This window comes from Halichoerus grypus, chromosome 15 (genome assembly GCF_964656455.1).
Source record: "Halichoerus grypus chromosome 15, mHalGry1.hap1.1, whole genome shotgun sequence".
NCBI classification, from domain to species: Eukaryota; Metazoa; Chordata; class Mammalia; order Carnivora; family Phocidae; genus Halichoerus; species Halichoerus grypus.
The window spans coordinates 32260626-32279653 of NC_135726.1; the positions used below are offsets into that span (position 1 = coordinate 32260626).

Here is a 19028-nt window from a genome sequence, read left to right on the forward strand (position 1 = left end):
AAGTACCACTACACACCTATCTGAATGGTCAAAAAGCAGGACACAATACCACCAAATGCTGGTGAGGATGTGGAGCAACAGGAACTCTCATTCATCACTGGTAGAACGCAAATTAGTATGGCTACTTTGAAGATGGTTTGGCAGCTTCTTACAAAATTAAACACACTCTTGGGGCACCTGGGTGGCTCAGATGGTTAAGCGTCTGCCTTCGGCTCAGGTCATGGTCCCAGGGTCTGGGATCGAGCCCCACATCGGGCTCCTGACTCAGCAGGGAGCCTGCTTCTCCCTCTCCCTCTGCCTCTCCCCCCGCTCATGCTCTCTCTCTCTCTCTGTATCTCTGTGTCTCAAATGAATAAATAAAATATTTTTTTAAATAAATAAATAAATAAATAAATAAACATATTCTTGCCATCCAATCTAGCAATCGGGCTTCTTGGTATTTATCCAAATGAGTTGAAAACTTATGTCCACACAAAAACTTGTACACGGATGTTTATAGTAACTTTATACATGTTTATGCAAGCTTGGAAGCAACCAAGATGTTCTTCAGGAGGGAAATGGATAAATATACTGTGGTGATCCAGACAATGGAGTATTATTCAGTGCTAAAAAGAAATTAGTTAGCAGGCCATGAAAAGATGTGAAGGCATCTTAAATGCATGTTACTAAGTGAAAGAAGCCAATCTGGAAAGGCTATATGCTATATGACTCCAACCGTATGACATCTTGGAAAAGGCAAAACTATGGAGACAGTAAAAAGACCTGTGGTTGCCAGGGGTCAGGGGGGTGGTTAGGGAGAGCAGAATAGATGGAGCACAGAAGTCTTTAGGGCAGTAAAAATATTCCGTATAATATAATAATGGGCACATGTTATTATACTTATCTAAACCCACAGAATATAGAGCACCCAGAGTGAACCCTAATGTCAACTACAAACTTTGGGTAATTATGATGTGTCAATGTAGGTTCATCAGTTGTAACAGATGCACACTTCGGTGGGGGATATTAATAATGGAGAAGACTATGTATGTGTCAGGGCATAGTGTATACGGGAAATCTCTGTACCTTACCCTCATTTTCTGTGAACCTACTAAAACTTCCCTTAAAAATTATCTTTTAAAAAATGGTTATATAAAATATATATAATATATAACTGCATACGGGGGGATTTCATCACAGTTTTTTTTATAGTTAAAAACTTTTAATAATTGGGATAAGTGAGAAAGTCCCTCGAATCTGCAGATCTTTTCACACTACTGAACTGCCTTTATTTTTTAGATTTTATTTATTTATTTATTTATTTATTTATTTATTTATTTATTTAGAGAGAATGTGAGCAGGGGGCGGGGCAGAGGGAGAGGGAGAGAGATCCCAAGCAGACTTCCTGCTGAGTGCCGAGCCTGATGTGGGGCTCCATCTCATGACCCTGAGATCACGACCTGAGCCGAAAACAAAAGTCAGAAGCTCAACTGACTAAGCCACCCAGTTGCCCCCCCTTTTGAGCTTTTGAGTCAAAACACGGACACAGGTGTATATCTGACTTTGTCAAAGCTCTCCTTTGGTGTCTAATTGTTCTAACCTAGAGGCTTCCTGTTTCTTGTCCAAGAAAATAAAGCCTAGGTATAAACCAATGTTCTCCAACAGTGTTTTTCAAAGTTCAATACATATATATGAATCACCACGGATCATGTTAAAAATGTAGGTTCTGATTCCATAGTTCTGAGATGGAGCCAGAGATTCTGCATTTCTCCCAAGCTCCAGGGTACCGCCATGCAGCTAGTCCATGGACCACACTTTGAGTAGCGAGGCTCTAGAATAGGCAATAATGGAGCATCGTGAATATATCTCCCGAGGCAAGGAGATGAGAATCACTACCAAACTCTAATTTGAAAAACAGGTCGGAAAATATCTGGAATGACATATTCCAAAACGTTACAGAAAGTGGTGGGATTATAAGCAATTTAAAATGTCTTCCTTATGCCCACCTGTATTTTCAACTTTATCTATAACATATGAATACAAATTAAGAAATAAATAAGCTTAAAATTAAATAGCTAAATCCAGAAAAACCTAAAATATACACACACAGTTAAAATAAAACTTGATCAGACACCGACAGAACATCAGAAGTGGTTCCCCAGAACCAACCAAGTGTAAAAGGAAGCAGCCTAGTCCTCTTTCTGCGGCCGCGAATAGCAAGCAGAACGGGTGTCCCAGGTCCCACAGCTGGTTTTTGCAGCGCCAGGAACTTAGAGATCTGGGTGGCACAGAGCCAACCCACAGCCACAGCACACAGCGACTCTCTGTTCCCAGAGCAGGGTTTCCAGGAGTGATAGTGGACCGTGTCCCAAGCCTGCACGACCATTTCTGAGCTGCTGTCTCCCCCAGCATCCCCACCTCAGCGTTCTTGCCTGCATGATTCTACTTGTTTGAGCCACCCTTTCCAGCCCTGAACGGACCCCTGCAGAGCTTGCAGACTCCCTGCAGCCTGGCGCCCCTCCCTCCTGCACATGCCCTCGGCCGGCTCTGACGCTAGCATCCTCCCGGCGGGGCCTTTCTCCTGCCCCGGCTGCTCTTCTATCTCCTTTCCTGCTTCCTCATCCTCCACTGACCTTGATATTCAAAGTCCTCAAGGCTCTATCTCTTCTGGTCATTCTGTTCTCTCCTTCTGGGTGGTCTGATTCACTCCTGGGGTTCCAAAGACAGCTCTAGACCAAAAATCTCTTTTCAGACAGACCTAGCCTCTCCTCTGAGCCCCAGACACAGGCACCAGCTTCCTGCTCATTCACAGGCATCTTTAGAGTCTTCCTCCTAAGTGACTCTCAAATTATCCCTCTGCACCAGCCCCTTGCCTGCACATAATCCAAGCTGCCACCACCCTCACCCCCACTGTGAAGTCCAACGTCAACTCCTAGCTGCTCTCCCTGCCCTGTCTCCTAAACCCACAATTCCTTCTCTATTCAGAAGCCAAAGCACTCTTGACAAAATGCAAACCTGCTCATGTGCCCACATCCACTGCCTTCTGTGGCACCCCGGAATAAAATCAAACACCTCTGCCATGCCTCCTGAGGTTCTGCCCAGCCCAGCCTTATCTCTGGGCGCTGCCCCCAGTGTCCCCTCGATTTTCTTGCTCCAGAACTGGCCTTCTCCCTTCCTTGAATGCACCAAATGTTTTCCTGCCTTTGCATATGCTGATCCCTCCGCCCAGCTAGTGGATGCTGCTGATGCCCCGCCCAGCTCACCTGTCCCCGGGACATGCCACCTCCTGCAGGTGTCAGTGTTGCCTGCTGAGGGCCCACCGCCACCATCTTCTTCAGAGGATTTGCCCTGCATAGACTAGAGTGGCTCTGTGGGGGTCAGGAAAACCACTGCGCTGACCTCTCCGCCTGACCCCGGCTACCAAAGGCTGGCCCCTCTCCTCCAGTGAACTGTTCTGCGGAGCCCTTCCCGCCCCACACCCACCTCCCTGCACCTCGTGTGATTGAGCTAGGCAGGGGCCCCAACCTCCCTCGGCTTCTGCCCTGCCCTACCCTCCGACTCGCACTCCCTTCCTGCTGTTTCCTATTGCCCCAAACAGACTCCCATCAACAGATTGCCCCACCAGCTTCTAAGGCACCCAACTGAGCCACCCCAGGTGGCTTCCTCAGTGGGAAGCCCTGAACCCCTAGGCTGTGTCAGAGTCTTATCATAACAGCATAACGTATCACCCCTCTGTTGTGTTCCTTCCTAACACTTAGTACAACCATGGTTAAATACAGCTGATTCTTGAACCACTCTGGAATTAGGGGTGCTGACTCCCCATGCAGTCAAAAACCTGCGTACAACTTTTGGGTCCCCCCAAAACATAACTACTAATGGCCTGCCATTGATGAGAAGCCTTAGCAATAACATAAACAACTGATTAGCACATATTTATAGGTGTATTTATATGTGTGCGTCAGAACAAAGTAAGTTAGAAGAAGGAACGTTATTGAGAAAATCATAGTGAAGAGAAAATACTTTTACAGTACTACACTGTATGGAAAAAAACTGCACATAGTGGATCTGTGGACTCAAACCCAAGTTGCTTAAGGGTCAACTACATGTGTGTGTGCAATCACCCGTTAAGTGCGTGACTGTGAATTTCATGCGGACAGGACCAGGTCTATTTTGCCTTCACTGTGTTCCAGCCCTTGGCACAATAGTAGGCAGTCAAGAAAGTAGGATGAAGAGAGGCAGGGGGGCAGGGAGGGAGGAAGGTGCTCATGCTGTCTCTTTCCTATTTGATCAGGCGTTCCAAGTTTCTCCCCATCCAAGGGGCGCCTGGGTGGCTCATTCGTTAAGCGTCTGCCTTCGGCTCAGGTCACGATCCCAGGGTCCTGGGATCGAGCCCCACATCAGGCTCCCTGCTCGGTGGGGAGCCTGCTTCTCCCTCTCCCACTCCCCCTGCTTGTGTTCCCTCTCTTGCTGTGTCTCTCTCTGTCAAATAAATAAAATCTTTTTTTTTAATTTTTTTATTGTTATGTTAATACATTACATCATTAGTTTTAGATATAGTGTTCCATGATTCATTGTTTGTGCATAACACCCAGTGCTCCCATGCAGAATGTGCCCTCCCCAATACCCATCACCAGGCTAACCCATCCTCCCACCCCCCATAAAATCTTTTTTAAAAAAAGTTTCTCCCTGTCCTGGCAGAATCTGAGTCCAAAGAACTTTCGCGGTTGTCAGCAATGGGCACCGTCGCTTGGACTCACTGCCCTCCCGCAACCAGCTCCGAGGCCACGAGGGGAGGGGAGCACAAGCTCCCCACATGGACGGCTGCCATCCGCGGCCTGCCTTTTGTTCACTCAGAGGCAGACAGCTGGGGAAGCAGCACCTGTGATCGTGAGCAGCCCTGCGAGCTGCCCTGTTGACAGCCTGTCACAGGGAATCACCTCAGGCCACTGCACCCCCAAAGAGCTGCCCAGTGAGCCAGCCTCGCCCCCTCGGGGCCCTCCGCACCCATTAATGGGCTGGTGCCAGCCCGGCCGCCTGCCCCTACAGCCCAGCTGGGCCACCTGCTGTAGCTGTGGGGGCCTGGGCTTGGGGAGATGCCTCCTCTCTCCCCTTCCCCCCAGGACGGAGGGCAGGGTGCCCCCCAGAGTATCCAAGAGAAACAGCTCTTCCCGCCCCCCACCCCCTTTCTGGTCTTCCACACTCAGGAAGGCTTTCATTGTGCCAGAAGCCTTTTCACCCCTCACTGGCCCTGATCCTCATGCCAACCACGCAGGCGCCCAGGGCTGGTTCTGCCCATTCCCCAGAGAAGGCTGAGGTCCACATAAAGGAAGACGAGAGAAGTAAGGAGCACGTGGACAACTGGCCCTGGGAGTTCCTCGCCTGGCCTACAGCGGCATGAGGGGGCTTTGAGGAACACAGCCGTTGGGGGGGGTCTCAGAGGCCCCTGATACTCGGGGCTTTCAGCCTGACAGGATCATGGTGTCGGTTCCCAGTAAGCCGCTTTCTTCTGTCAGGCCTGTGAAGAGTCTCCTCTGGATGTCCCAGAGCTGCCTAACCAAGGGAGGCCACACTCTACTCCAGGGTCAGGCGTCCAGGACATCAGCTGTGTCCCAGAGCTCCCTCTCCATAGGGGCACCAAGTTCCAAAGGCCCGGCTGGGGTGGGAGCCTGGCACACCTCAGAGCAAGGGGGCTGCTAAGGGCCTGGCCTGCCACGGCCTCACACTCGCTGGGCAACAAGTCCTCTGCAGACAGGCCTGGCCCCGACAGAGCTGAGCAGAGGCCATTTCCTGGGAATGCCACCCCCCCCAGTGGCCAGCCTTCCTCACTGCCTCTCTCCTCCTCCTCCTCCTCAGACTCCCTGGGAGGCCACCAGTTACCTCCTGTCCCCAGCCAAAAGACCCTCAGGGAAGAAAGTGGGAGGGAATCATCATCATAAAACAGCATAATTATTCACTCATTCATCAGACAAATAGTTCTTGAGGGCCTGCGCTGAGCCCGGCTCTGTGGTAGGTACACGGGACACCACCGTGAGTGACGTGGGCCCCATTCCTGTCCTCAGGGAGCTGGGAGTCCTGAGGGGGAGACAGTTGACTAACATGCACACAGACATGTAGCAGATATGTAACATGACGTTGGTGGCCACGTGGGTCATGAAGAGAAGCTGAGCCACGTGGGGTGAGGAGTCAGGAGGTGCTGCTGTGGATCACTGGTCCAGAAGCTTCTCTGAGGCAGTCAGCTGGGCGACCAGGATGCCACAAGGGCAGGATCCAGGCCAAGAGCTGAGAGGAGAGTGCTCCAGGCACAGGGAAGAGCAGAGGCTGAGGTCCTGAAGCAGAAGCAGGCTTGTGAGGCAGAAGCAAGTGGACTGCTGGACTGGCAGCCTCAGTTCTTGCCGGTTGCTGGCTGGAGGACAGTGTGGCCAGCCTCAGGGATGAGGGAAGGACATGGGGCTGGAGAGATAATGGGGGCCAGATCGGGCCTGACAGCCAAGGCAAGGATTCAGCTTTGACTCTGAGTGAGATGAGGAGCCATGAAACACTTTTGATCAGGGAAATGACATTACCTCGAGTATGTTTTTAAAGGATCGCAAAATATTTAAAAATTAATATTAGCAGCTAGCATTTATTAAGCACTCCAGTCTTACACTTGGCATTTTGACCACATTATCTTCTTTCATCCTTACAGCCACCTTATGAAGTGACAGACCTGATTCTCTTGTCCTTGTTCCAAGACTGACAACTGAGGTTCAGAGGGGTGAAGCGATGTGCCCAAGGTCACACAGCTGCCAACTGTGAGCTCAAGGTGAGCCAGTCTGTCCCTCTCCAGAGCTGTAGGGTTACTCTGGTCCAGGGGTTGGGAGGCCTGGCTTCCAATTCTGACTCCCACCCTCTGGCTGTTGTGGCTCCTGTCTGGTCCTGACATTGCCACAGCTCCAGCCTCCGTGACAGGGACATAACCTATCCTCCTCTGGGGGCTGCAGGGAGGACACTGAGCCAGGGTCCGGCTGGCGGTGCATGCACGGCAGATGGTCAACAGGTGTTAGTGCTCTAACACTCATCCCCAGAGCTCTGGGGGCTGTGTTCTAGGGACCTGGTGAAACACATCAGGTCAGTCCACCTTGGAAAGAGGAGGCACCCATTCTGTGACGACAAGGGAAGTGGCAGAGGCCCCCAGATTTAGGCAGGGGCTGGGTGGGACTGAGCAAGGTACAGAGTCAGCCTCGTCCTCTCCCCAGAGACTGTCCTCTTCCTCTTCAGCCAATAAGGATGCACGAGAGAGAGAAGACCTCATCGCCTTATGGGAAACAACTAGCTCCTGCCAAGAGGCGTCCCCTCACAGCCCAGGTCAGAAGCACCCCCCTGCCCAGGGGTCACGAAACCCGCAGCTCTACCAGGATAGCGGTCTTCCCTCACGTGCAGCAGTCGTCTGTCATTGCCCAGGTTCTCTTTGTTCAGTTAGCCTCCTGGGACCCCAGAAATCCATAAACAGCAAATGACAACTATTTCCATGCTTTGACTTATCTTCTGATCCTCTGGGTGCACAAACATCCATTCCTACCTGTTTATATGAGCATACGAATCCTCTTGTGGAATTTGTTGCCATCTGATGCTATTCCAAACATGTAGGAAGAAACTTCGGAGGTTCTTGGCCCTCTTTTCGAAGAGCCGTGTGGCCTACTGGTCAGAATGTAGGGTTGGGAGGTAGGCAGACATGGATTCAGATCCCAGACAGGCAAGCTGTGTGAACTTGGAAAAGCCACTTGACTTCTTCAGGCCCCAGTTTCCTCCACCTGTGGGGCAGAGACAAGAGTGTTCCTCTCACCAGGCCAGGAAAAGGATAAAAGAGGATAGGTAGTATGTGCAACACTCCAGCCAAGTACCCTGCACAGACAATGGTTCATTTGCTGTCACCTTAGTCCTTACTGAGATATGCAGCAGGCTCAGAAACTTCCCTGTTTGAGATAATACTTGTAATATGCTATATTTATGGCTGTGTAACAAATTCCCCCAAAACGTAATGGTTTAAGTGAACACACATTTTATTATTTCACAGTTTCTGTGGGTTAGGAGTGTGACCACAGCTTACCTGGGTCTTCTGCTTCAGGGTCCCTTGAACACTGCCGTCAAGGTGTGAGGCAAGGTTGAGGTCTCATCCGAACGCTCCACTGAGGAAGAATTCACTTGGAAGCTCAGGTAGCTGTTGGCAGGGTCAATGGCTCAGGGGCTACTGGACTGACAGCCTCAGTTCTTGCCGGTTGCTGGCTGGAGGCTGCCCTCAATTTCTTGCAGGTGAACCTCTCCAATATAGCACCCTGCTTCCTCGAAGCATGTGAGCCAAGAAGGCAATGCAGTTGGCTAGCAAGACAAAAGTCACCGTCTTAAGTACCTGAATCACAGAAGTGACATCTCATCACCCTTGCCATATCCTACTGGCTAGAAACAAGTCTCCAGGTCCTTCCACACTCAGTTGGAGCGCATAAATACCGAGAGGCAGGAGTCTCCAGGGATCACTTTAGAGTCTACACTACACAGCAAAGTTCTGTTCAGCTACCATTTTCTGGTGCCTTTTATGTACCAGGCTCTGTCCTGGAGCCGGGAATTTAAAAAGTGGATAAGTCAGGGATTCTATCTCCCAGGAACTTCTGTGAGGTGTTTTCTGCTTCAGGCTCTTAATCATTTTTCACTGCTGCGAACACTTTGGGACCTGTGTAGTATCTCTGTTGAGGGGAGGAGGGCAACTACTCACTCCATAATGTGAATGAGTTAACTAGACCCTTTTCCTCCATCCCAGGCTGGTCAGAGAAAAGACACATACACACACACACACACACACACACACACACACACACACACACAGACTGAGCTAGCTCTGGAGGGCATTTGCAGAGAGTAGTGGTCACTGTGCTGCTAGGGGAATGAAGGGAATGAGACCAGCCCCTTCTCTGGGGAAGCACACCAGGTGATGGGAAGCAAAGAGGTAAACTCAGATCACAGCAGAGGCCAGACCCACAAGAGAGAGTTGACATCGCAGTCCCCCTTAAAGAAAAAGATTATAGCCAATGACTGAGAAGCTGAGCCAAGCTTTGCCCTATACTTAGTGGGCAATGGTGGCTTGATCTCAAAGCAACTGGAGTTTTCTTCCCCAACACAACACCTCTTCCCCCACTCTGACTCCACCTCGTGGATGCCAGAGAGGCTTGTTACAGGGAGGCAACAACTTCTAGCCTTCATGAAAAAGCAGCTCCTTTTGTTCGAGAAACCTTATCTTCCCTGGCTAACCACGAGGGTCTGATGGGGCCTGGCCGTCACAGACTCTAACTCCTCTTGGCCATGGGGGTGGACTTGGTACCCAAGCTGGATCAATCTCCCATTCCCCAGTCCATAAAATATATGACCCAATCCAAGCTAATCAGCCCTTCTCTGGCATTTCTTCCTGGGTGAACCTGACAGGGAAGAGACTATTGTCCCAGTTAATCAGGAAGCAGCTATGGTAACCATGTTTTCAGCCATATAGGGGGGAAAAAAGGAAAAGATGGAGCCCAATGTACACAGAGACAAAACAAAAAAAGAGAGAGAGAGAGAGAGACCAGCCAGCATCAGATCTCTGGTTCCCATCTTCAAGCTTGACTTGAAAATCTTCTTATTTTGGGATGCCTGGGTGGCTCAGTCTGTTAAGCAGTTGCCTTCAGCTCAGGTCATGATCTCAGGGTCCTGGGATCGAGTCCTGCATCGGGCTCCCTGCTCAGTGGGGAGCCTGCTTCTCCCTCTCCCTCTGCTTGTGCTCTCTCTGTCAAATAAAGAAAATATTTTTAAAAAAAGAAAGAAAGAAAATCTTCTCATTTAGAATCTTTTTATTTTTCTTGAAATAATTCAAATTGGGTTTCTGTCACACTCCAACCACAGGGTCCTGAACTACAAGTCTACAATTTTATGGTTGGAATTCAAGCTAAAGCTACAAATCTTCCTGGGAGATGTGGTCCAGAGGTCCAAATTCTTACTAAAGTATAAATGACTAAGATCCTTTCTTGAGAGAAGGCTGTGATTATGGGCTTATTTGAAAATACACAGGGCTTTATAAGGTTAAAAGTAGAGACAGTCAAGACATCTTCACTATATTCACATGTAAAAAGAGCTCGTGATTCAAATTCAGAAAACCTGCATTTGAGTCCAGGCTCTACCACTAACTGGCAACTTACTTCACTTCTCTGGGCCTCAATTTCTCCACCTGCAAAATGGGAGTAAGAATGTTTCTGTGCCTGGGTGTTATATGAAAACAATGAATCGTGGATCACTACATCAAAAACTAATGATGTATTGTATGGTGACTAATATACCATAATAAAATTCAATTAAATTAAAAAAAAAAAAGAATGTTTCTGTTCTTCCTAGCTTAGGAAGTTGTCATGTGGAAAAATATCAATATTATATTGTTTCCCTGTAGCCAGCATCCCTGGATGTGTTATATTAAATACATCTTAACACTATATTTGGGTAAATGCCAATGAACAGGAATGTAAATAACATCTCTCCAGTAGGGCTCAGCACCTGAGGATAAGAGTGGATGAGAAAAGCTTAAAACAGCATCAAGGAGTAGATGTCCATCTAAGAGCAATGGTGTTAGTCTGGACTCAGTTGGTATAGCTCTCATAGATACATTTTCATCATTTCTTTTCAAGTTAATTTCTAAATTGTATCTCTCTTTTCATTTTTTTAAAAAAATTAACATTGGGGCACCTGGGTGTCTCAGTCAGTTAAGCATCTGACTCTTGATTTCAGCTCAGATCATGATCTCAGGGTCCTGAGATGGAGCCCCAATTTGGGCTCTGCACTGAGCATGGAGCCTGCTTAAGATTCTCCCTCTCCCTCTGCCCCTGTTCCTACTCTCTAAATGAATAAGTAGATAAACAAAAGCTTTTAAAAATTTAACATGCACATGAAAAAAAATTTCAAACAAGAGAGAAGCATAAAACTAAAACAATCCGCTTCAGCTCTCTACTGCAGCCTTTTCATCCAGATGTCAACATTTATTTCCAGATATGGATCTTACCAAATAGCAGTCGGTTTCATATTTTTTGATGTTGTTTTAGTTACAGTTTAGTTACAGTTTTACATGTCAGCACATAAGGGTTTTTTGTTTTATTTTGTTTTTAAGACTAGAATCCTTCTAGTTACCAATGTGCTGGATTTGCTGGATCTGGCATCCAGTACAGGGTTCAATAAATAATGTCAAAGGGAAGACAGAAACAAGGGGAAGGGGGATATAAACGAAGAGTCAGGGAAGGGGGAAGGATGATAGAAAGAAAAAGAAGAGTGGTAGGAAGAGGGAGGGAAGAGAGAAAGAGAGGAAAGGAAGAGAGGAGAGAAAGAAAGAGAGAGAGGAGGGAGGAAGGAAGGGAGGGAGGAAAGAGAAAGGAACAGAGAGGAAGGGAGGGAGGGAGAGATGGAAAGACTGGCAGACAGACAGAAACAGAGGAAGAGAGAGGGAGGGAGAGACAGACAGAAACAGAGAGACAGACAATGAGACAGAGACAAAGAGAGAGAGGAAGGGAAGGAGAGACAGAGACAGAGTGGGAAGGAAGGAGAGCCAGAGAGACAATCAGACCAACAGAGAGAGAGAAAAGGAAAGGAAGGAGGGAAGAAAGACAGAGAGGGAAGGGAGGAAGAGAGTGGAGAAGAGGGAAAGAAAGAGAAAAAGGAGAGCAAGGGAGAGAGAGAGGAGAGAGAAGAGAAGCAAGAGAGATTCTGAGCAGTGGACCCCGCCCCCGGCCCGGACTCCGCCCCCGGCCCGCGGCCTGCAGCGCCACCTCCAGCCGCCAGGGGCCGCCACGGGCAGCCGGCCTCACCCTGCGCGCGCGGCGGGCCCTCTCTCCCGCCTCCGCGCCGGCCGCTCGCTGCCCCGCCGCCGCTCTCGGGCTACGGCCGGGTCTCGCGCGCCGTCTTCTCGTGAGGGGCCTCGCGCCGGCCGGCGCACGCCGCCCCCCTGCCTCGCGGCGCGGGGTCTCGCGGGCCCCGCTCCCGCCCTCCGCTTGCCTGGCCCGGACCGGAAGCGGCGCCGCACGGCCTGGGCCTGGCGCGGGGGGCGGGCACCGGGGCCCGGTCGGATATGGGCAAGAAGCACAAGAAGCACAAGTCGGAGAAACACCTCTACGAGGGTGAGGAGTGGGCTGCGGTGGGGGGCGGCGAGCCCGCGGCGGCTCTGGGCTGGGGTGGGGGTGGGGTGGGGAGGGAGGCGGGTCCTCGCTCCTTCGAGACCACCCTGGAGCTCTCGAGGAGGGCCGGGGGCCGCACCTCCCACGGGCAGGCGGGGACCCGCGAAGGGGGCGCGGCCCGCCGGAGGCCGCGCAGACCCCCAGGCGGGGGCCGCATTCGAACCCCAGACCGCTGGCCCCCGGCGGGGCTCTTGCCGGGAGGTTTGAGACGGCCCCCAGAGGCCCGCCGCGTTCGGGGCACCCTCCGGGCGAGTGTCCGTCAGTCAACAGGTGCTTCGCGGGGCGCCCACTGCGTGCCCACAGCCGCCGCGGCCGTGGCGCCGCCTTCTCCCGCTGGCCACGCTGCCTCTGCATTGGGGGCGCTGCCCACGCTGCCTCTGCATTGGGGGCGCTGCCCGGCGCGTCCCGCGCGTAATCGAGGCTCTCTCCTTTTGTTTAAGAGTATGTAGAGAAGCCCTTGAAGCTGGTCCTCAAAGTGGGAGGGAACGAAGTCACCGAGCTTTCCACGGGCAGCTCGGGGCACGACTCAAGCCTCTTCGAAGACAAAAACGATCATGACAAACACAAGGACAGAAAGCGGAAAAAGCGAAAGAAAGGAGAGAAGCAGGTTCCAGGGGAAGAAAAGGGGAGAAAACGGAGACGAGTAAAGGTAAATGTCGTTGCGTGGCTTCAGCGTTGCTGGTCGCACCACTTTCAAGAGTTCCCGCCGCCCGCTGCCAGCCTAACTTTATTCTCTTTGTGTCTAGCGAGACGCTAAAACGCCTGTAAAATCTGCCTTGTTTTGAGGAGGAGCAGGGCAGCACAGAAACATGAATCATCTGTGAGTTTCAGCAGCTCTCGATTGTAATTATACTCTTAGTTAAACTCACAGCAAGTGAGCGAGCAGCTAAGTCCTGAATTTCAGGAGCTGTGTCAGAGTACTTTCTCCACCCAGGAAAGGTAAAAGTCATGCTCAAAAAAGCCTCAGTGTTGGAGCTTTGTCAAAAATCGTCAGTTCAGAAGTGATAGGGATCTGTTGGGGTTCAGATTTTGTTCTGACGTAAATGAATACTGTAATGCCAGATATATAATGAGCAGCTTTGATCTTAAAGCTTGAGCCTGTTGAAGAGAAAATTCGATCAGAGACCTTTAAGGGATATGATACCAGTGATAAAAATAAGCATTGTCTTAACCATTTGCAGTTAATAGGAAAAGGGGGGGAAAGTAGCTGCTGTCTTGGTTCACAGGCTGGTCAAAATAATAATTAACTTTCATGGATGATCATATACATATTGGAATTGTTCTAGACTGCACCAGATTTAACCTGTCACTGAGTGACTTACTGAATCAATTACTGGGTCTTGAAAATAGATTTCCATAAGTTAGCTTTGTAATTTTTCTTACGTTTATATATTAACAGCAATGTTCTGTTCCATGGGATTAAACACCTCGTAAGTCACTAAAGCTTAGAGACTCTTTAGAATTTCTTAAATCTGTTATTTTTTGCCTCAGTTTTTAATTGCCTTTGGCTAGACTGTGACAATATATAGAACTACTTAATGTTTTCTTTTCCTAAGTTATAAAAGCCACTGTATGCATACGATTTAAGAAATTCAAGCAATACAGAAGTGAACAAAAGGAGGGCAATAAATTTTCCTCACCCTAGTCCCTCACACAGTCTCTCTGTCTAGAGGTAACCAGTTTTTTGGGTTTTTTTTCAATTATTTTTATTTGTAAAGTAGTTTAATGAACGTTTTTAAAAGTCAAGACTACTTCAAGGCTTTTAACACAAAAGCAGTCTCCTGCCCCATCCTAGAGTTTTACTTCCCAAACTTTATAGTTGTTTCATTGGATATTTTTCTCCTTTTTTAAATGTAGGTTTATGTTGGTATTTCCTGATTTATCAGTTTACATCTTTTACTGGTCTGTTAAAGAAGATGAGAATTTAAATTAAGTGTTCTAATGCTGCTTCCTGCCCCCAGTTTCCCTTGATCCGTTCTCCCAGTATAGATACATCACAGTTGGTTAAATCAGTATTCACTGTTCAATTACTGTTCACTGGTGGCAAGTATAATAAATACAGATTTGGTCTTGATCCCTTGTTATTTGCTTTCATTGGTTTGATTATCATGTACCAGTTCTTCCCAAACTGACAGATTTATAAAACCCATTTGATTTCTTTTTTCACATGGCCAAACAGTTCCCCTTTTCTTGAGACATCCATCTTGTAGCCTTCCGTGCCCTCCTGCTCTAGTCTGTATTAGTTGTTCTCTAGGCCTTCTGGGACCCGCCTTTGCCTCTATCCTGGATCCTGTGTCTTCTTGATTTACTCCCTTTTTCTGGTGGAATCTTAACTCTAGGAACTTTCTAAAAAAGCATTCATAGGAGGTAGTTTTCGTAAGTCCTTATGAGATTGAACATCTTTATTCTACCCTCATACAGTCCACTCCTGTAGATTGATGGTTTCACTCAGTGTGGAATTCCGGATTGAAAATTACTGTCTCCTAGAATTTTGAAAGCATCTTTTCTCATTGTCCTTGTTTTGATAGCACCCTGTTCTTGTTTTTCTCTGAGGATATTAGTTGATGGGCTTTTTGCTTTTTTTTTTTACCCCCGTTTTCTTTTGCTCCCTGCTTTGTCTCTATTTCCACTCAAGTTCTTCCGTTTATTTTCTTGGTCTCCTCTTTTTACATTAACAGCATCCCTTAGTTATCTGTTGAGCCTTTCTCGTCTGAATTTCAATGTGCAGCACAAAAGCCCAATGAAATACTTTGTGTCTAGACAGTTTGTCAGCTGTAGAGTCACTAAACAGAGACCTGATCATTTTGGTGGAACCCCCAAATGTCTGTTCTCCAGAGAAAAATCCCTCCTGGAACAAGGAGTTTACCTGACTGCTGGTATTTCGGGGGCCAACAGGGGTAGGAGACTGAAGGTCCTCCCACCCACTGCTCTGCTTTCAGTCCAGCATCTCTCCCCACTCCTGACTGGTATGCAGTCTGGAGACTCTCTGGTTCCTGGTGGCTCCAGGTTTGAGCTTTTCCAGGTTTCTGGGGCGTGAACTCTTCTCCTAGGTGTCCACTTCTGGATGGAGGCGGTAGCTTGCTGTCTGTGATCTGCACGCGCCTCCACTTCCCTCTCATCTCCCAGGTGTGTGGGCGGCTTTCATCCCTGTCATCTCTTCTGTACTTTGTTCATCTCATTTAACTGGGAGTTGAGGTCACCCCTTTTAACCACTTCTGATTTTAGTCCTGGCACCATAATGCCAGCTGATATGCTTGTGCTCTTCATTTCTTTTATCACTTTCCTCATTCTTTTTATTAACTACATAGTATTTGGTTATATTGACGTACCATATTTTATTTTATGCAATATTACGTCTAAATGTTACAAATAAAGCTGCAGCGAGTCTCATGAACACAAATCTCTGTAAACTTTTATAAGGATATCTTCAAGATAAGTTCCTAGAATTCTCCCCCTCCGTTCCAGGCACTCTGATCTTTCTTGACTGTGGCTCTAAATGTCATTAGACTTTATTATATTTTGATTCCATTGTAAATTAAGATGCTTTTGCATTCATAGTCTTACTTGGACAGAACACCCTGCAGAATAGGACAGGTAGGTTAGTTTCCATTTTATAAAAGGTAAAATGGAAACTCGGAGAAGTGAAGGGAATTTGTGCAAGGTCCCATTTCCCCAGGACTCAGGGCCAGGACCAGGGGACATTCTCTGGGGTGTCATTGGTAGAGGCTGTTTGGGTTATCCCTTTTTTGCAGGCCAGACTGGGGATGGGGAGAGGGCATTGTTTTGCTAGTGTTGTCTAGGTAGGGAGGCTTCAGAAGGACACCCCACTGTGAGCTATGTTCTGGATCTCCAGGGAGTTTTAGGAACAGCAATTGCCTCGGGTCTCTTCTTGGGGAGAATCAGCTGCGTGACATCCTTGGGCCTGGGAGTGGCTGGGGGATGTGTGGTTCTACAGGACGGGTGATGCTTCTGTCAGTTCCATGTGGCAGGAAGGAAGAAGGATGCAGGGAAAAGATAAAGCATGCTCTTTCCCTTTTAAAGCGTTTTTCTGAAAGGCGTTTGTAACTTCTGCTTATATTTCATTACCCAGAACTTACTTAACCACATGGCCATACTAGCTGCTAGGGAGGCTGGGAAATGTCTTTTAGTTGGGGAAGGGGGTGGAGGCCTCGTACCCTAATAAAAATCAAGGATCTGTTACTTGCGGAAGATAAAGTTTTAGGGAAGCACACACACATGCAACATTAAGACCCTGTAATTTTTCAAAAGTGTTTGAGTTAAGTGATATTCTTCTCTTGAGTAGGGAGGCCTGGTTATATTACTTTAAAATGCCCAAATAGATACATTAGTATCTGTTTGTATTTCTCTATGTAGAGTGGTGGCATTTAATACCAACCAGAGCATTACGAGTCCTATATATATCCCTTTGTTTTAATCAGGCCATAATTTAGACACCATCCCTGTGAAAGTGTATTGGCTTTTTTTTTTTTTGCCCTGAGCATTCGAATGCTGAGTGATTGGCAAAGAATTTGTGTGCTGGCATAATTCTTATTATGTATAACATCACCCTTTCCTAAAGATCCAGCTTTACATTTTCAAGTTATTTATTTCCACATCACATAACAAAATAGCAGCTGATAAAAAATGCTCACATCATTTGGTCTAATAATATAGGCACAAGAGGACAGTGAAGTAAAACTGAGGGGCAATAAGTAAAATTCTGTGTTGGCCATTACATTGATAACGTGGTGATTTATAAAAACCACAGAAGTGTTTACAAAATCATTTTAAGTGAAATAACAACCATGCGCGCACGCACGCACACACACACACACGATTACTAAAAAACTACATAAACACTTGACACAGAACATATACATATTACATGCTGGGTTCTGCACTTACTGCTTTATGTATGTTATCTCCCCTTACTCTTTACCGTAATCCTATGAAGCCGGTATTACTATCTCTCTTTTTTTTTAATTGTGGTAAAATACATGTAGCATAAACTTTACCATCTTAACTATTTTTAAGCGTCCAGTTCAGTAGTGTTGAGTATACTTACATTGTTGTACAATTTCCAGAACTTTTTCATGCCCATTAAACAACTCCCCATATCCCCCACCCTCCAGCTCCTGGTAACCACCGTTCTGCTTTCTATGTCTATGAGTTTGACTACTCTAGGTGTCTCATAGAAGTGGAATCACACCGCATTTCTCTTTTTGTGACTGGCTTGTTTTACTTAGTATACTTTCCTGGAGGTTCATCCATGTTGTGGCAGGTGTTAGAATTTCCCTCCTTTTTAAGGCTGAATAATATTGGGTTGTATGAATATACCGCGTTTTGTTTATCCATTCATCATCAGTAGACATTTGGTTTGCTTCTACCTCTTGGCTATTATAAATAATGCTGCTGTTAACATGAGTATAGAAGTATTTCTTCAAGAACCTGCTTTCAGTTCTTTTGGGTATATATCCAAAAGTAGAAGTGCCAGATCATACTATCTTCTCTTTTACAGATGAGAAAACTAAGGCTCAGAAAGGTTAGTAACTTGCTCAAAGTCACACAGTCAGTGCCAGAACAAGAACTCCAATCCTGCCCTCAAGAGGTCATTAACATAAAAGAGTTGTTAGAGTGGACACTGCCCTCCACCCCCTTCGCAGTACGTGGGAGGTTAAAATCAGTGCCCTAACAGGCAAAGAGTTCTAGCTCGGAGGCTCTGGAGAGGCCCTGGGGCTGGGTGAGGGGGATCACAGAAGACTTTGCTCAGGAGGCCGCATTTGAGCCGGGCTTCAGAAGTCAGAACATAGTGATGTTATACTGCATGGTTCAAGCAACATGGGATCAGCTGTATACTCTGAGCTATATTTGTAACATAGGTTCTTTTCATCTTGTACGATTAAATGTAAAGGATCCTGTGTGTACAGCCATGAGTGTTGTACTTCATTGGCTACCGCAGGGATTTTCAAAGGTAATCTGACGACCCAGTTTTCACCTGCATACTGATTTAGAAGCTGGTGCCTGAAGAGAACACCACAGTGCCGCAGAGAGATTCGGAGGTTAGGACGCTGCACACCAGGAGAGGACTGAGAACGGTAGCTTGGAGCTGGGCAAGTTGAGGGTGTGTATAGGGGACAGAAAGGAGTTTCCTTTTTAAGCACAGAATAAAGGAAGGGGGGTGGTAAAGGATGAGACCTGAACGGCAGGTGAGATGTCAGAGGAAGAAGTTTGAACTTAAATATGTTGACCCTAAGCAGTCAGAGACTTTCTGAGTGGAAGAATGATAAAAGTTGAGCCTTAGTAATGTTAATCTGTTAGCAGCATCTAGCAGCTATTGAAGAGCAGAGGCTGGGTGTAAGGAGAACTACCTAGAAGGTTTTCTAACGAAAGAGCTCAGGTGACAGCTCTAAATTCCTTTATTGAAACTCAGACCTGTACTCCCGAAAAACATAATCCTAACCCACATTCTGTCTTAACAGCCTTGCAAGCCAGCTTCAGGTTTAGATGCTCAAAGAAGTTAGACTAGTTCCTTTGCTAGAGATCTTATCAGGAAAAAATGAGAGACTTTTTAAAAATTTTAAATCATAAGCATTAACATAGGATGTTATTTATAAAGCTGAGGTTAAAACTTTTAATGAAAATTTTAAGCTGTTATTCACATAGAATAAATTCCAATAAGCACCTATTTTATTAAAGCACTAAACTAGATTCCAAGGGGGATAACATACTCAAAACTAACATTTGAGTGTTTGTTGTATGCCAGTACGTTTACTGTCTTCTTACAGATAGCTCTATGGGATAGGTACTGTTAGTATCTCATTGTATTGCTGAGCTAACGGA

General features: G+C 47.3%; 1 protein-coding gene and 1 long non-coding RNA gene across 5 annotated transcripts in view; one reads left to right on the forward strand and one right to left on the reverse strand.

Moving 5' to 3' along the window:
* Positions 1 to 6573: 6573 nt before the first annotated feature.
* Positions 6574 to 19028, reverse strand: part of LOC118553080 (uncharacterized) — a 32054-nt gene continuing 19599 nt past the window's right edge. The window contains exons 2-3 of the long non-coding RNA XR_013444396.1: positions 8066 to 9766; positions 6574 to 7769 (exon numbers count right to left, since the gene is read on the reverse strand). This is a non-coding gene — a long non-coding RNA (uncharacterized LOC118553080). The remainder of the gene's footprint in view (positions 7770 to 8065; positions 9767 to 19028) is intronic.
* The window catches only part of BRD7 (bromodomain containing 7), a 34768-nt gene continuing 27583 nt past the window's right edge, over positions 11844 to 19028 (forward strand). For 3 of the 4 annotated variants that reach the window (XM_036119962.2, XM_078063555.1, XM_036119970.2), the window contains exons 1-2: positions 11844 to 12131; positions 12629 to 12837. In XM_036119962.2, coding sequence (XP_035975855.1) covers positions 12083 to 12131; positions 12629 to 12837 — 258 coding nt within the window. In that variant the 5' untranslated portion in view covers positions 11844 to 12082. The remainder of the gene's footprint in view (positions 12132 to 12628; positions 12838 to 19028) is intronic. The other variant, XM_036119968.2, reaches the window with a different exon arrangement.